This window comes from Cryptomeria japonica, chromosome 1 (genome assembly GCF_030272615.1).
Source record: "Cryptomeria japonica chromosome 1, Sugi_1.0, whole genome shotgun sequence".
In the NCBI taxonomy this organism is placed as follows: domain Eukaryota; kingdom Viridiplantae; phylum Streptophyta; class Pinopsida; order Cupressales; family Cupressaceae; genus Cryptomeria; species Cryptomeria japonica.
The window spans coordinates 549,097,914-549,115,789 of NC_081405.1; the positions used below are offsets into that span (position 1 = coordinate 549,097,914).

The 17,876-nt window shown below is 34.3% G+C and overlaps 2 protein-coding genes across 2 annotated transcripts; both read right to left on the reverse strand.

The window, feature by feature from the left end:
* Positions 1–3,265: 3,265 nt before the first annotated feature.
* Positions 3,266–4,359, reverse strand: LOC131875480 (uncharacterized). Its single transcript, XM_059219875.1, has 2 exons — positions 4,016–4,359; positions 3,266–3,926 (listed from the first exon to the last, which is right to left on the reverse strand). Exons 1-2 carry the CDS (start codon positions 4,088–4,090, stop codon positions 3,453–3,455), a joined length of 549 nt encoding a protein of 182 aa, XP_059075858.1. The 5' UTR covers positions 4,091–4,359; the 3' UTR covers positions 3,266–3,452.
* Positions 4,360–4,377: 18 nt separating this feature from the next.
* On the reverse strand, positions 4,378–8,056 carry LOC131044901 (disease resistance protein Roq1; the record flags this gene model as incomplete). The annotated part of the gene is made up of 5 exons (XM_059210972.1): positions 7,175–8,056; positions 5,985–7,059; positions 5,550–5,612; positions 5,139–5,384; positions 4,378–5,040 (listed from the first exon to the last, which is right to left on the reverse strand). Coding segments are annotated over exons 1-5 (2,787 nt in total), but the record flags the coding sequence as incomplete, so codon positions are not given.
* Between the last annotated feature and the right edge of the window lie 9,820 nt (positions 8,057–17,876).

The window sequence follows — 17,876 nt, forward strand, 5'->3', positions numbered from 1 at the left end:
ACTGCTTTCCTTCATGGTTATTTGGAGGAGGATATTTATACATGACACAACCAGAGCACTATGTGGTGAAAGGTAAAAGTAATTTGGTTTGTAAATTAAAGAAATCCTTGTATGGCCTCAAACAAAGTCCTAGGATGTGGTACCAGAAATTTGATACATATGTGTTGAGTTTTGGATTTGAGCGTTCTAAATCAGCTCACTATGTTTATTATAAATCTAATAGTGATCATTTTCTGTACGTTGCATTCTATGTTGATGATATGAAATTCATTGGTAAAGGGAAAGGTATGATTTCAAAACTTAAGTCTCAACTTGTTGTTAAATTTAAAATAAAAGATCTTGGTGCAGTGAAACACATTCTTGGGATGGAAATTAAAAGAGATAGAATGAACAGAAAGCTATGGCTAAGCCAGAGTAAGTATGTAAATTCAGTGTTACAGAGGTTCAACATTCAGGATTGTAGACCATTGTGTGTTCCTTTTATAGTTGGAACAAAATTATTTGTTGCATCCTACATCCTCATCGGAGATGGAAGACATGAGCAGAGTGCCTTACCAAAGTGCAATTGGAAGTTTGATGTATTCTATGGTCTATACTAGACCATACATTGCCCAAGTAGTGGGAGTTCTGTCCAAATTTATGTCTAATCCTGGTAGAGTTCATTGGGATGCAGTCAAAAGAGTCTTCAGATATTTGAAGGGCGCCTCAAAGTATTCTTTGTGTTATCATGGTAATACAGTTGGAGATGTGATTTCCCTTTATATTCATGGTTATGTGGATTTAGACTAGGCAGGTGATATTGATAGCAAAATAAGAGAGGAAGAGTGAGGGACCAAGAGAAGGATGAGAGAGAGAGGTGAGGGGAGAGAGAGAAGAGGAGATCTAGTTCATAGAGAGAGATGGGTAGGAGGGATAGAGATAAAGGTGGACAGAGAAGGAGATAACTAGAGAGAAATATTTAGAGAGGTGAGATACTTAGAGGGGGGGAGAGAGGTGAGAGACCTAACTAGGGAGATAGATCAATGTGAGATGGATAGAGGGGGATAGTTTGAGAGGTGGGCAATGAGACATGGATGAAGATAGATACAGAGATGGAGAGAGAGGGAGGGAGAGGCAATAATTCAGAGAAGGGAGTGAGAGATAAATGAGAGATAAAAGAGAAAAGAGAAAGAGAGGGCTAAGGAGGGACAAAGGGAGAGGTATATAGGAAGTTATTGAGAGACCTAAAGAGGGTAAAGGTAGATAGGTAAGGGAGAGAATTCATAAAGTGAGAAAGAGGGAAAAATAGGTAGGGAGAGAAGTGGAGAGATAGGGGGAGAAATATAGGGGAGAGATATATAGGTGAGATACTTAGAGCCTATGGAGGGAGGGGTAAGAGACATTGGAGGTAAAGATAGAGCTAAGATAGAGAAGGAGAGAGAGATAGCTAATGGGACAGGAAGGGATAGGTATGGAGGTAAAGATAGAGAGAGATACCTACACATGGGGAGATATAGGGAGGGGGGAATAGGTAGTGATTGAGAGAAACAATGTGAGAGGGAGGCAGGGGTAGAGATGGGGCTAAGGAGGGAACATGAGGTAGAGAGGCCGAGAGAGAGACGTTGAGTTTGAATTGAGTTCCAAAGATTTGATTAAATGGTAAAGAAAGTGATAATTAGAGACATTATTTCAATGTTGAACATCTAGCTAGTGCCATATTTGTGCTTTCCAAATGCAAATAATGGGGTTTTCACATTTGGCTAGTGCCAGATTTGGTGCTAGCCAAATGCGAAAAGTCCATTATTTGAATTTGGCATGCGCCCAATTGTCTGCATTGGGAAACACCAAACCTATTGGTTGGATTTTCCTTGGGCACCAAACCCAAAGGTTTGGACGATCATTTCAGGCAAGAGATGTGTTTTTATTAAAAGTGAATTTTTTTAGATATTCTTGGTCGTGCTATCCATCAGGTTTGCATGTTTTTTAAAGCAAATTTTAAAAAATACCATAATATCATTAAACTCTCTCTTAGCTATTCAACCATGCAATTTGTTTCACATTTTGATTTTATTGACTTTCATCTTTAATTTCTTTTGTTTGTGTGTTTTTTTTTTTCAAAAAACAATATGTGCTATTTTGGGTATAGTTTTTTACACGCTCATCGAAATTTGTAACAACTTACATTTAAAGAAACTAAACTCCATTCTACACACTTTGGGAAAAAAGTTGATTTTTTATATTAGCTTTCGTTCATTTTAGGAGGGAGTGTGCTCAAATTTAAGTTTTTCAAAATGTGCCCACTTAAAAAATTAGTAAAAAATCATATACTCATTAAAACAATAGCCAAAAAATCTACCATAAACTATGAGGTCTTAGCTAATTTCTCAAGAAGGGATAAAAATGATAATTAACATTTTAGGGGGGCCAAAACAAATGCTATGTTATGTTTTTTGCATGAAAATGAGACCACTTTCTGTGGCCCCCCTTTTTGAAACCTTAATCTCTTCCATTTTCAAAACAAATTAGTAGTTTAGAAATTAGACTCAAAGTAATTTGAATATTGTTGTTGTTGCATCTTCAAATTTGGAGTTTAACTATGTTCAATTTGTCGTCAGAGTTCAGACTTTGTTGATTTCAGAAAAAAAAAAAAGAAAAAAAAAGTGGCATCTTCAGACCCCCTTTTAGTACCACATCTTGGTGCAGATACTTTTTTAACTTTTAAAATAATAATTAATAAGTTAGAATAAAGCAGTTGTTTGAAACCATTCGCCTACAAATGATATTATCGAAGTTACTCTGAGTAACAAAGTTTATTTTCTTACAAATGAAATTTCGCTACAATCAAGTGTGTATTGCCAACAAAAATTATAACTTTATATCAACATAAACCCTAAACTAACCCTAAACTCTAAATCTAAAATGGAAATACTAATTTGACTACGTATAAATCATAAATTATAAACATTGAAAGTTTATTTTATAAAATTATAAACCTTAATTCACCTCTAAATAAATGTCAAACCTTAAAAATTAAACAAAAAATTTCAACCAAACAAGTTAACTTGAATTGATGCTAATCCATTTTAATTCAATGACTAAACACACCACACAAAGTTGCAAAACAAATAAAACAATGACTAAACACATCATAAGTCGGAAAATAGAAGAGGGAAATATACTAGCATTGAATAACAACAAAAGACATATAATATTAAAAATGATATTGCTATGAAGATTCAATTATGTAGTTTTTGAGTCAAACTCATTGACTCATGTTTTGTGAGTATTGGTTCACAAGAACGCATTTCTTATAAGAATGAATGGTCCACTTAACACTCATTACATCCAAGTGATGTTCACAAGACTAAAATCTATTATACATTATATAATAAAATATTTATTGTCAAATAGAACTGAACACCTCTTTTAAGTCCACACTTTCATCCTAAATATAATATTATATAAAATTAATATTAGGTAGAAATGGTTTGTAAAAGTGGCAATAATGCCTCCACCACTAGTTTTTGCTTTTCTCCTTTCACACACAAACCTCTCTCCACTTCCAATTTTGCTCGTGGTTCTTTCAAAGATGAGATGTGGATTATTTCATTTCCAGCGATCCATGTGCAACGGTCTGGGAAGACCCCTATCACCACCCATCTACCCTCTCCGATCTTCATCCTCGATATTAAACTATAACCGCCGCTGTTTACAAAACGACGCACTAAACAAATATTTTCAGGCATTAAATTAGAGCCATTGTTTGCACGACTTATAACAAAACAGCACATAATAGCATTGCCATTGAAGGAATGGTTCTGCACCACCAATTCTGAATCCGTGTCAACGAGAGAGAGATTCGGTGAGAGGCCAAGTTTGAAGGAGTCTACAAGTGAGGACGCATTAGGAACCGCTGGCATACATATTATCATTTCCTCTGGCCATTCCTGCAAATTCCTTGCACAACATTCAGTTAATGCACGATTATATGAAGAAAATTGAAATAATTTATTGCTAGAAACTACTATTTTATTACCTGTATTGTTTGAATACAACTTTGAATGGGTGATCCCTTGTTTGCTCTCAGTTCCAGTTTCCTCAAATTTTCCATCTGCTCCAAACTTCCAATGCCCAGCACCTCCCAGCAGGTGTGTAGTTTCAATTCTTCCAATCTTGTGCAATGTTGTAAACCTTCAATTTTCTCAATTCGGTCGAAGCCTTCTACTTCGAACTCTCTGAGAGAAGTTAATCGTGCTAAGCTCGGAAGCTCCTCCACCTTTGCACTCCCCCGTAATTTCAGATGTTTAAGGTTTACTGGCAATGCTGTGATCTCTGTTAAATGGTTGTTATCATAAAGAATTAATCTCTCCAGACGGGGATAACGGTTAACGAGGACAGATCTGTTAAGGAGGACAAGTTTCCAAGAGAAGTCGGCAAAGATTCTACGCTGGGACAACTAATTATAAGATGTGTTAACGAGGACAGATCTCCAAGAGAGTTTGGAAAACCTATCAACAACTCACTGCCTATCTTCATCTTTCGCAGTCTGCTTAGTTCACCGATTTGAATTGGTAGCTCCCTCAACCTCTTCGCACCATCTAAATGGAGCTCTCTCAAATAAACCTGATTTGTGACATCACGAGGCAGCTCCTCCAATTGCTCGCACCCAGAAAGGTTCAAAAACACCAGCTTTGTAATGTTTTGGAAATCATCTGACCTAAGCATGAGCTCTTCACACCCGTGTAAACTGATAGATTGCAGGAGAATCAACTTCTTAAAAGAAACTGGTAATTCCCTCAACTTACTGCACCAGGACAAATCTAAATACCGCAGATTTGTCAAATCGCCGAAACTGCTGGGTAGTGATGACAGCTTTTCACAACCACATAATTCGAGGTGCTCCAACAATTGCAGACGACAAAATTCTTCTGGCAGACTCTCTATATTCGTGCAAAATCGGATTACCATCTTTTTCAACACATTGAGACACCCTATGGAATTTGGGAATCTTCGGAGTTTGTGGCAACCATCAATAGACAACTCTCTTAACTGCACGGGAGCCTGCAACACATTTCCAACGAGACAGAAGTAAAACATATTGCAATTATTAAACAAACTGAAATATAGATTTAATAGAGCAGAAACGGAAAACTACTGACATCGCTCTCAGCCTCCCATAATTCTTCGAAGGAATTCTGTCCATAATATAGTTCTAAAACCCTCAAATTTTTCAATGAAAGTGGTGCCCGAAGATTTCTCTGTCTAATATCATACAACCGAAGCCAAAGCAGCTCTCTTGGTGCCTCATCGATTATTTGATTAAAATAATCTCCTTCAATCACCAAAAGCTTCAGTCCAACCAAAGAGGGTCTCAGAAACAAAATTCCCCCACTTAAGTGTTCTTCCTGCCATCAGCAACCACGAAACGCAACAAACTCACTAATTGATCAACATCTTTCCTACATTATTCGAAAGGGCTTCGAGTGTTGAATACTAGAAATATGAAATATTAAAAATAAAAATAAAAATTAGAGTAAGTATGTAGAGAAACAGAACACAGGCAAACGTACATTTGACAACCGCTCTTCTCTTCTTGTCCAGGCATTCTTAATTCCTCGAATACAATTTGTTTTCTGAAAATAAAAAATAAGAAGTTCAGAACCTTAAAAAGATAAAAATAAATTTATTGGTTGTTTAAATTTGTTTTCATAAAAGTAAGTAGGGATTTTGAAAGAGTTTAGATCTTCTTTAAAAAAAATAAAAATTAAATATTAAGTACATTAAGATAACAAAGAACAATCATGAGGGTTGAAGAATACAAAACAAAAAATAAAAAAGTACAGATTCTTGACTCGAACTGTAACGAGATAAGTTGTGAAATCAATTAGATTGCAAAAAGGACAAACAATACTTATCTTTTTAAACAACTATTTAACACATATAATCAACAAACTTCTTTCACAGTGGTGTTTTCTTTCAATTGTTGGTTTAGACAATAACCTCACCTCTATTTGTTTGCCAGAATTAATAATCTGCTGGGATAACCAATATCGGGAGGGTGAATGTTGACTTGCAATGTCCCTTCCTAAATCTCTCAAGTGATCATGCATTCTTACACGATTGTCATCGTCAACCTCTACCAAACACTTATTTAGAAGCCTTTCCCAAGTGTATAGACCGCTCCACCCTGATCCATCCCAGACTTCAATTGCCAAACTGCTCTGCTCTCTAATAAAAAAACATGCTGTATCAAGGAATGCCTCTTTTTCTTCATCATCAAGAGCATCATAACTTACTTTGAGTTTCTCTTTGATATCATTAGACAATATTCTTGATATCTTATGAAACAAAGACTCCCAATATTTTTTGTTTGACCTTGCATATAACTGTCCTCCAAATACCTTGAGAGACAGGGGCAATCCATCACAGGCCTCTACAAACTTGTTAACAAGCTTAACAAATCCAGGAAGGGGAGAGGGATGTAAGAATGCATGCCAACAAAAAAGTTGTTCTGCGTTAATTGGATCTAGTGCTTTCATTTTATATATGGAGTGTATGCCCCAAGATGTAAGTACTTCACATTCCCGTGTTGTAATAATGATGAGACTACCCCTTTCAAGACTGTCTTTTACAGGTAAGAGTGCATCCAATTGATCCACATGATCCACATCATCCATAACAATGAGAACCCTAAAAGATCTCAAAAGCCTTGCAAGAATTGCCTTACCTTGCTCTATATTAGCAACTGGTTCATTCACACCCAGACCTTTGAGGAGTTCACTCTGCTTCTTCTGCAACACACCCTTGGCTTCTCTAATATCAAAAATAAAGCAAGACCTCTCCATGGATGAGGATCTTCTATTGTATAATTCTTTGGCAAGTGTGGTCTTGCCAGAACCACCCATGCCCCAAATACCCACAATTTGTACACCCTCATCACCTGAGACAAGTTCGAGTGTATTTTCAAAGTCTTCCACTGCTTCATTGAGACCTATTGGGTGCTTTGCAACCATTAAGGGCACATGCTGTATTTCTTTTAGTACAATATTCACGATATTCTTGAACAGCCTCATCTCATCACTGAACAAGACAAAACTTCAAACATTAACAAGTGTTTATGCCAATGTTAAATTAAATAGACATAAAAAAGAACGCATATTTGTTAAGATAGGGAGGTCGAACATGGCTTACTTACCCATTATTTTTTATGATTTGGCCACTGTAAAATGAAACGTCAGAGAGTGCCCTTTTCCATTCCTGAAGCTTTTCTGGCCTATATCTACACTTCTTTTCATGCTTGTTAAATGCAGCAACGTACTTTCCTTTCCCCTGAGCAACATATCTGAGATCAGAAGGCTCTACATAGTAGAAAATGGGAACAATTTTGACGCCACTTTTAACCATTAATGACAGCTCTTCCAAACACCAAGGTGATTCTGCATAGTGCACTGAAAAAATTGCTACATGAAGATTAGCTCCCCGGATTGCTGCTTCTATTGCTGTAGGCAAGAAATCCCCATATTCCAACTCCTTTGAATCCAGAAAAGCTGTGACCTTCATGTCATGGAGGATATCATAGATTCTGGTGGCTAACGTTTTTTTGACATCTGGCCCACGATGATTAATGAAGACATCAAAACAGGGCTTTTGGATGGGTATTGAGGATGTACCTGAAGTAGATGCATATGGTGCGATTTCTTGGAAAGCACCCATAGTACCCTCATTCTCTGGGATACAGACAGTGGCACCTGAAGTAGATTCCATGGAATTGGATTCCATTGAGCGCCGTGACAGAAAGGGAGAAACCCAATCAAAGCAGCACGAAAACAAGCTTTGAGATGATGATGGAGAAGAAGATGAAGACGTCGCCACTCCTTGGCAAGCGCTTGCAGGCTCCCTCTCTGTTGGATAAGAGGTGATAGAAATTGAAGCCATGGGATTAGATGAAATTGAACGCTGAGAAGCAATGAGATAAAATCAATGAAGACAGGCTAGAAAGATATTTTCAAGCGAGCCTGAAAATTGTGTGCTTGAGGGAAGAGAAAGCAGGGAATTTAAATAAGAAGAGAGCAGATTAGGTGACTAATTGGTGGAAGAGAGATGATAAAAACAGAGATTTACAACTGAAACTTCGTTGAAGAAACGCGGAATCTTTTGGAATAGGGAAATGTGGACCCATTTAATAAAAAAGAAAGTGGAAGAAACGCGGAATGACAGAGGAACGTATGTGGAACGAAAATGAAAGAGAGGAGAGAGACGATAATGATAAAAATAGAGATTCGCATCTGAAACGCGGAATTGCAGACGAAAGCATGTGGAACGAATGTGGAAGAAGGAATAGGGTCGGTCTTTTTCGGTGGAAGAAGGAAGAAGGAAGAAGGAAGAAGGTAGTGTTGTTTAGCGTTTTTTTAGTTTTTTTAAAGGTAGTGTTGTTTAGCGTTTTTGAAAATTGTGTGCTTGAGGGAAGAGAAAGCGGGGAATTTAAATAAGAAGAGAGAAGATTAGGTAAGTGAGTAATTGGTCGAAGAGAGATGATAAAAAGAGAGTTGTACAACTGAAACTTCGTTGAAGAAACGCAGAATCTTTTGGAATAGGGAAATGTGGACTCATTAAATAAAAAAGAAAGTGGAAGAAACGCGGAATGACAGAGGAACTTATGTGGAACGAAAATGAAAGAGAGAAGAGAGAGACGATAATGATTAAAATAGAGATTCGCATCTGAAACGCGGAATTGCAGAGGAAAGCATGCGGAACGAATGTGGAAGGAGGAAGAGGGTCAGTGTTTGTCACTTTTTTTTGGTGGAAGGAGGAAGAGGGAAGAAGGGTCGGTCTTTTTCGTTTTTTGTTTGTTTGTTTTTTTTAATAAGAAGAACAGCGAAATGATGTACAATAAAGAGATTTATTTAGTCATTTTATATATGAAAGGATGTGGAAGAGAAAGTCTGTAAGTCTGTTTATAGAAGAAAGGTCGAAGTTATTCTGGTTCCAAAACAGATCTTTCGTACAGTCTGATAGCAATCTGTTAGTCAATCGCAACCGTTTATTACAAAATCATTTTATTTTTTTGTGTATTGATCAACTCAAAGAAAGGATTACTAATAAATAATAAGTAGTCCAAAAAAAATAGACGAAGATCATTATTATTAATTTTATTTTTTATTTTTTTATTTTTAAAGGTAGTGTTGTTTAGTGTTTTTTTTTAATATTCATTAAATGAAGTTGTTATTATATCTTTTTTTAATTATAAGGTCAAATAGAACAACCACAAACACACATAAACTAATGGATACAAGTTTAGCAAGTGGAGAAGAAACTTCATCAAAATTTCTTCTCTTTACTTAAGAATAATCTTTAATAATTAATATTGTTTTATACTTTTTGTTTTGACCTCAAAGCTCGACGTTTTCTTGAAAACTTGTTGCAACCAACAAGTTCATCCTCTTAAGAAACTAAACAAGGTCTCATGTGTTATTCTTCTTTAATGTTGTCATCTTCTCATCCATGGCCAACTTCTAGGACTCACTATCACTTGTCTTTGTTGCCTTATAGATAGCTATAGCCTCATCAACATTAGTAAACAAAGAAAATATACATCTTAAATTAGGTAGGATATATCTCTCTAGTTGCCCCCTCTACCAAGTATAGGAAAATATTTTCAACTTTCTAAACTCTTAATACTATTCTCTTCATCTAATCCAACCTAAACATCTAGTTTAGTAAGTGCCTACATGTTTAGTTGTAGTTGAACAACTCACCTTCAATTCTCCTTTGTTTTCCATAATTGAAGAGGTAATTCTGAGTGTCGCTAATTTTATTGTTTAGTGAAATCCTTATACCCCTCCTTAGCAAAGTATGAACTTGAATTTGCCCCAATCCATATCAATTTGTCCCTTGAATCCCTGAAGACCATTTGTCCTCCCTATAAAATCTCTTTGAGTTGTCAGATATCTTCTCTTGAGACTTGAAGATTATCAAGATATTTCCACTCCCACTCTAGAGTTTTTCTTGCATCTTTAAAGCTTACATAATCTTGTAAATGAAAACCCCAACTCCTCTCAAAAATACCTTTTAATCTTATTTAGCCTCTCAGAAGTGCCTATGGGGAGAGTAAGACAAGACATAAGATAAATAAGCAATGTGGATAAAACCACCCTAAGCATAACTACTCTACCTGCCCATGTTAACCATCTGCCTTTCCAAGAAGTAAACTCCCAAATTATGATAAGATTGGATATTATGAACACAATTGCTATAACGACTATTGGACCCCATTCAACTACTGGTCCCTCTCCCCTATTGGTCCATTTGTGTTGGATATAAGTTGTAATTTATATAAGAATATGTTTTTTTTATAACAACAATTTTTTTTTGCTCAACTATTGATCCATTTATGTTGGATTTACAAGTTAGAGATAACAAATATTTATGGTTACTAATATGTGTTTGGTCCATTTATGTTGCATATAAGTTATAGTCTAAATAAAAATATGATATTCTACTAACAAGAAATGATATATATTTTTTCAATTTTAATAGGCATTTTTAGATTGAGTTTTGGTCAAATCTTTAAAAAGTCATTTTTTGGACACTTCACAGTAGACTTGTTATTTTGACAAGTTGCATGATGAGTCACACCTTCAAACCTTAGTTGTAGATAGTTAAGTGTCCATTTTACATTTCTTAAAAAAAACAAAGGTCTTGCGATATTCCATGTGACGGCTACATGTTGATGAAGTTTAATCCTAACGACTACTGGTCCCTGTCCCCCATGAAATATGGTTTTCCTGAATTAATAGAAAGAAGTATTTACCAAGAAAAAAATAATTATTATTTATTCAGTTATAATATTTTCAATCATACAAGCATACTTAATTCATGAAAGAGGTAAATTTCTCAAAAGAAGGTTTGTAAAACTCATTTAAGACTTCTACAATTGCTTGGACAAATGATAAATTAATAATAGTATAACATTTAAATCTGGCTAACTTGAAATACAAATTTATTCTTTTGTTCTTTCTTTTCCCCTGTCATCATCAAAAATCCATCTTCTTTCACAACTGCATCAATAATGATCACTTTCCCTTTCTCCAAAATTACCAATCTACTACAGATTCTTCACCATTTAGATAATGCAAAACTCACTATATTTTACCATAAAGTTATATATATTCAAAGTAAGAATTTGATAATTGTATTGTACATATTAATTACCTTCAAAAGAATTACATTAGCATATAGAACCTTCTCAAACGTGGACACAACAACATGATTAACAACTGGAATATTAGATCCACATAATTGGTCACTCATAGTGAAAGCATTATATAAAATTATTAAAATTTCTCTATATTATTAATAATTAAAAGATAAATTAAATAAAATAAAAACTCCATACGAGGAGTGTTTTATGGGAGCAGAGGAAAATCAAAATTAATGGAGCAAATGTGAGGGCATTTGTGCACAAGTATGGAAATAGTTGATATATGGTGAGGTTGCATCATTAACACAATAGAGTTGTTGGTTATTGAATCCATTAGAAAAGCAACATTGCTAGTCATGGCATCATTAACAAAGATAAATAAGTAAGGATGCAGATTGGCATAGTCCCAGATCTTCATTCCATGAGTCCTCTCAAATGGAGATCCACTCGTCACTGTGCGTTAGTTTTTGATTCTTTGTAGAGAAGAAAGGCCAAATAATGTGATTAATTGAGGTCATAAAGAGATGTGTATCATTTTATTTTTCTTTTTTGTATTGATCAAGTTGAAGAAAGGATTACAATAAATAACAAGAGACGCAATGTGTAAGTTCTTGTCATTAGTATGGTAAGTTTAGAGTAGATAAACGTATAGATGAAGATAGAGGGGAAGAGGGAGAGGGAGAGAAATAGACATAGACATAGAGAGAGGGAGAGGGAGAGATAAAATAGAGTGAAAGAGATAAGGAGATAGATAGGTAGAGAGGATGAGGGAGAGCGAGAGATAAAAGTAAACAAAGATAGAAATAAAGAGATAAATAGATATAGAGAGGGAGAGATAGATAGATATAAAGAGAGAAATATAGATATATGTGGCACTATGATAGAGGGATATAGAGATAGGGATAAAAAGAGATAGAGAGAGGGAGAGAGCTAGAGTGAGAGAGATAGGTAGATAGAGAAGAGGGGCAGAGGAGAGAAGTTAGTGTAGAGGCTTAAAATTAATTAAATAAATATTTAATCAATTTAAGTCTTTCCACATAATGAATTAAATTAATTGTGTTAGTCCTCTTCCTCTTGAAATTAATTAAATCTTATTTGATTAATTTAATCATTACAACCTTATAATTAATTTATCAAAAATTAATTATTCCTCATTCTTCTAAAATTATTTCAAATATCATTTATTTCTTCTAAACCATGCTTAGTAAATTAATTTCAATTAACTAAGCTAACCATGTGATTTCTACAAATCACTTTTCCTAATCCTACCATCTAGCTTAATTAATTCCTCTCTAATCATGCTTATCATTTCTTCCAATTTTATATTCCTCCGCTCATTCTCTCTCATCGTGTCACATCCTCAAAAATCTCCCACTTGTATTCTAATCACTTTTCCTTAATCCCCACTTATCCTAATTAATTCTTCTCGAATCATGATCATCATTATCCCTCAATTTTATATTCCTCCACTCATTCTCTCTCCTTGCATCACATCCTTCTAACTTTCCCACTTTCACTCTAATCCCTCATTAACCCACCTAATCAATCCCCTTAATCATTTTTACATCCCTATTCAGGTCAACTCTTTTCCATAAATGGCTTTTCCATCTCATCATCCAACCTTAAGTGCTACCCACTTTGATCCTTTCACGGAAATTCAAATTCTTTGAATCTCCCCATGCATCCTCTTCCCAAGAAATTTTTAATAACTTTTTTCATTTAGTCTTCCCACACATCCCCTTATTTAGGTTTCAACGTTGTACCCTATATGCCCTCTCTATCTTGTGGTTGTAAACTATTTCACATTTAGATGCTTTGTCTTTATCAATCTAAGCTATTCTGAAAAAGGATTATGCTAAGTTTATAAGTTTTGTTGTCTTTCTTAACATAATTGTCATTTTTTATTCATCAAAAAAAAAAAATTGTCATTTTTCCTCTATGCAATTTCATGGCACCTAAAGGAACATATTGTCCTCTATTTTCATGGCATTTTTATTGATAATTATTAAGTCATTATGGATTATTATTTATTTTTCTTAAAGCTAAAGAGACATTAGTAATTTTGCAAGTAACAAACAAAAAGAATTTGAAGAATAAATGAAGCTTGAAATAGAGAAATTTATGTATGAGAATTGTTTAATCATTGCACCAATGTTGACACTATCATTCTTATGACATAAGAATGCTAGACCACATTCTAGAGTATGTTCTAAACTAAAGTTGTCCCAAATTCCTGCATGAAGTGTATGTGTTCCCTTTGCTAGGTTTCTTAAACAAGCACCACAAATATATGTAAGTAAAGCACAAACCAAACAACTAAGTGCCACATAATTGTACTCAACTACAAGTGAGTCGTAGCTATCACTCACAAATCTTCCTAAAAATCAAAACATCGTACCCCAATATCTAACACCTATATTTCTTAGCATTAATAGTTATCAAGGGATCCAAAGCAAATAGCCACAACATTTAAATGACCAACACAAAATTTTGAGGACTTGAAAATTCTCAAGCAAATCAATTTTTATGAATGAAACTTATAATATGGTCTACTATAGAATAACTAGACCCGGTGTCCTCCTTTCCATTGATGGAGTATTGTTGCATCTACAAACAAGAAGACAACCATTTTCAAAATCATAACAAAACACGTGCTCTATTAAACATGTATGAAAAATGTGGAAGCACAGACAAAGCACATGAATTTTTTTTAAAGTGCCACCTCCCTACATGTGCTAGGCACATAAAGAGTATCCCAAAATTTCATGTTTTCAAGGCAATGCATAGTACGAAGCTTGTTTTTTCATTTTTTTAATAATTTAGAAAACCCTAGCAAAAATATGAAGGGCCAATCAGATTAAAACAAAAATAAATAAAGAAATTAGTTTGATGAAAAATTGGCTCAAATAATAAGATAAAAACATCAACATTGTTTCTAATGCAGATCTTAATTGTAATGTAGCAATATGAAAATATTAGTCTCTACCAAAGGCAAGGACTAATAAAAATTTATGATTCTATTTTTTATTCAAGGGGAAAATTTAAGAATAAGATATTTGATTTTGCTACATTAACTTGTTGAATTGAAACTAAGCAATAATTTGAGAGATTTTTTTTTATAAACTTAGCTTCATCTAGGTTCGCTTGCCCAAAAACCAAGGTGTCATTTATAAAATAGAGCATGAGTAATTGGCTCTACATAGTAAAATTTTAGCTCCCCACCAATTTTTTTCTTATTTTCTATTGAGTTGGATCCACTTAGGGTTTTGAACATAACAATGAAAAGAATAGGAGAGATGGGTTCACCTTGCTTTAGGACCCAAAAAGAAGGGAATAAGACATAAGGAGCACGATAAAGTAAAATAGAGAATCTTGGGCCACAAATATAGGAAAACATCCATTTACACCACTATTTATTGAAGCCAAATATTTCAATAACTCCTATGAGAAAGATCTATTTCAATTGATCATAATATTTCATCATATCTAACTTCAGAATCATAGAGGATAACCTTTCTTCTTGTATAGAATGAAGAACTTCATGAGAAATTAGAAATACCTTAGATCTTGGATCCGAGGAAAAAAAGCCCTCTTTCTTATAAAATTATTAGAGGAATAAGAGAACTTGTCTAAAGAGGATTTCTTTGGAGACGAGTTGAATTTAACCAACGAAGATGAGTCATATTTTTTTGGAACTAAAGTAGGGATAGTAGATTTTATTTCTTGTAGGACTTGCTTGTAATTTCTTGTTTCCTCTAGAGACAAGAGTAAATATTTACAAATAAAGTCCTAGTATTTTTAGAAGAAAAGGGAAATGAAGCGATTTGGTTTAGGAGATTTTTTTTTGGGCCCACAAAAACAAGAACCCCTTAAAGTTATTTCAAATAAAATTCACTATTAGATAATTATTGTGTTCCTCTAAAATTATCTTATGGGTATGGGCAAGAAATTTCTCAAATTTTATATCTATGAACTCCACATCTAATTAAGGTGTTAAAAAATTTGACAATTCATTCTTTTAAGTGCTTTATTCTTATAAAAGAATATGGTCCTTGAAAGAAGAAATGGTTGAGATTTTATTTATTTTCCTCCTTTTTTTAGATGATGCATTATATAAATTATGTTTTCCCTCTTCTCTTAGCCATGATTTTCTTGATTTCTACCTCAATTAGATCTCTTCCCTAGACATAATTTTTTGTAATTAGGACTTTAGCTTCTTATAATATATTGGGTCACTTTTAGAGTGTGGGGTTTTTCCCCCGAAAGAGTTTTCCCATGTAAATCACTATATTTTTTCGTTATATTTTTATAACTATTGTAAGGATTTGTAAAATTTTTTTCATTATTCTCCTCTCAAGGTTAGTGTAGGAACTTGTTTCACTAATTAAATATTTTACAAGGGGTATCAAAACCTTATCACCTTAGGTTTCAGTTGTGGGTTGTTGGGGTTTTTGAACTAATCCAAATTTGAGTGGGACCTTGTGCCAAAGATACTTTTTGATCTTATTGTAGGAATTTTTCAGACAAAAAGTTTGTCAAATAAAGGTGGATAACTTTTTTGGAAGTAATTTTGAGATGTGGAAGCTAAAGATGGAGAATTTGCTAACAGATCGAGATTTGTGGGATGTTGTTGATGTGAATGTCTCAAGACCATAAAATCCTACTTTAACTACTCAGTATGATGTTATGGACCATAAATCTAAGGTTCTAATAAAATTATGTTTGGTAGACCCTATTCTAATCAATGTCCATGAAGAGACCTCTGCAAAGTAGCTATGAAATAAGCTTGGTGAGATGTATCTAGCTGTATCTTTATTAAATCAAATTTTATTGAGGAAGAAATTGTATTCCTTGGGAATGGAAGAGGATGCATGGATTATAGACCACCTAGAAGCATTCAATATATTGGTGGCTCAATTGACAACTATTAGTGTCAAGATGGATGAGGAGGAGATCTTGCTTTGTTCTTTGTTGGATTTGTGGGATTCTCTTGTTATGGCTATTGGTATTACTTATAATATTATTTTTTAGTCTAAAGATGTGTATGGTTCTTTTCTCGGTGAAGAGATGCGGAGGAAGGCATCCATTAGTTCAAAGAAAGCCCAAACTATTTGTTCATTGTAACTTTGGTCACTCGTGCAAGTAATAATGCATGGTTAATTGACTTAGATACATCTTTTCATATGACTTCCAATAGAGATTGGTTTTCTGAATATGAAGAATTTAATGGAGGTAAGGTGTACTTTGGTGATAATTCTCATTTAGATATTGTTGGTTGTGGTAAAGTTAGAATCAAGTTTCCTAATGGTAGAATAAAAAGGATTAGAGGTGTGTTGCATATCCCTGGACTAGCTTGAAATATATTGTTTGCAAGAAAACTAATAGATGTGGGTGTGCAAGTAGTCTTTTCTTATGAGGATGTAAAATGGTTAAGAGGTGCTATGGTGATTGCTAGAGGTGATGAATTTGGCACACTATATAAGATAGAGGTATACATTATTGAGTTTAATAGTACTTCTGTGTAAAGTAAATCTATGAATACTTTATTAGAAGAGGTGAAGGTTTCACCTTCAACAAATGGTCATAGATTTTGGGTACCTAAGGGTTCTTTTTCTTTTGAATCAAAGTTATTTGTAGATAAGACTATATTATGGAACAAGGGACTTGGCCACATTGGAGAAAAGCATCTAAGGACCTTGAAAATGAAAAACTTTGTTGAAGGTTTGAATGATTGTAATCTTGATTTTGATTTTTGTGAGCAATGCTTTTATGGAAAACAAAATCACAATCAGTTGTACTCGAGTTCACACAAATCTTGTGGTGTGTTGGATCTTATCCATTCTAATGTGTTTGGTCATGTAGATTTTTCTTCCATTGTGAAATCCACATATTCTATTTAATTTATTGATGATTATAGGACATAGGAATATTTTTTAAAGAGTAAACCTAAATTTTTTAAACAATTTAAATAATTTAAAGAAATGGCTGAAATATAGAGTGGGAAGGAGATAAAATGTTTAAGGACTGATAATGGTGGTGATTTTTTCTCTAATGATTTTGATAGATTATGTAAATATTGAGGTATTCATAGATAGAAGATAACTCTATATTCTCCATAATATAATAAAGTTGCAAAAAGAATGAATAAGACATTGATGGAGAAGGTTAGGAATATGTTGAGTGGTGTTGGTCTAGAACAAAAATTTTGGGCTGAAGTTGCTGCCACTACTTGTTACCTGATCAATAGGTCTTTCGCATCATATTTTGTTGACAAAATGCCTATGGAGGCATGGTCGAGTCATAAGCCTTCATTGAGACATCTTAGAGTTTTTTGTTGTGAAACATATGCACATGTGCCAAAGGAGAAGCATGTTGGTCCCAGTTTGTCGTTGCATCAAAAGACTGGTCTATCAATGCCCAATACAAACTGTAGATATATGGATCACACGAGAGGCGGTTACTCCCTTGTCGTGAATCTCAGGGGAGCGCTGACCATTTTGCCAACAATCTCCCCCTAAGCATTACCTGAGGGGATTCGAACCCGTGACCCAATGCTCTGATACCAATTGTTGCTCCCAGTTTGTCGTTGCATCAAAAGACTGGTCTATCAATTCCTGATACAAACTGAAGAGATATGGATCACATGGGAGGTGGTTAGTCCCTTGTCATGAATCTTGAGGGGAGAGCTGACCATTTT

What these genes read in the sequence shown, in the direction of transcription:
- LOC131875480 (XM_059219875.1), bottom strand. Translation starts at nt 4,090, where the DNA reads ATGGAAAATTTGAGGAAACTGGAACTGAGAGCAAACAAGGGATCACCC. An exon ending in GTTGTATTCAAACAATACAG is followed by an intron (nt 3,927 to 4,015) that starts GTAATAAAATAG and finishes AGGAATTTGCAG; the next exon opens with GAATGGCCAGAGGAAATGAT.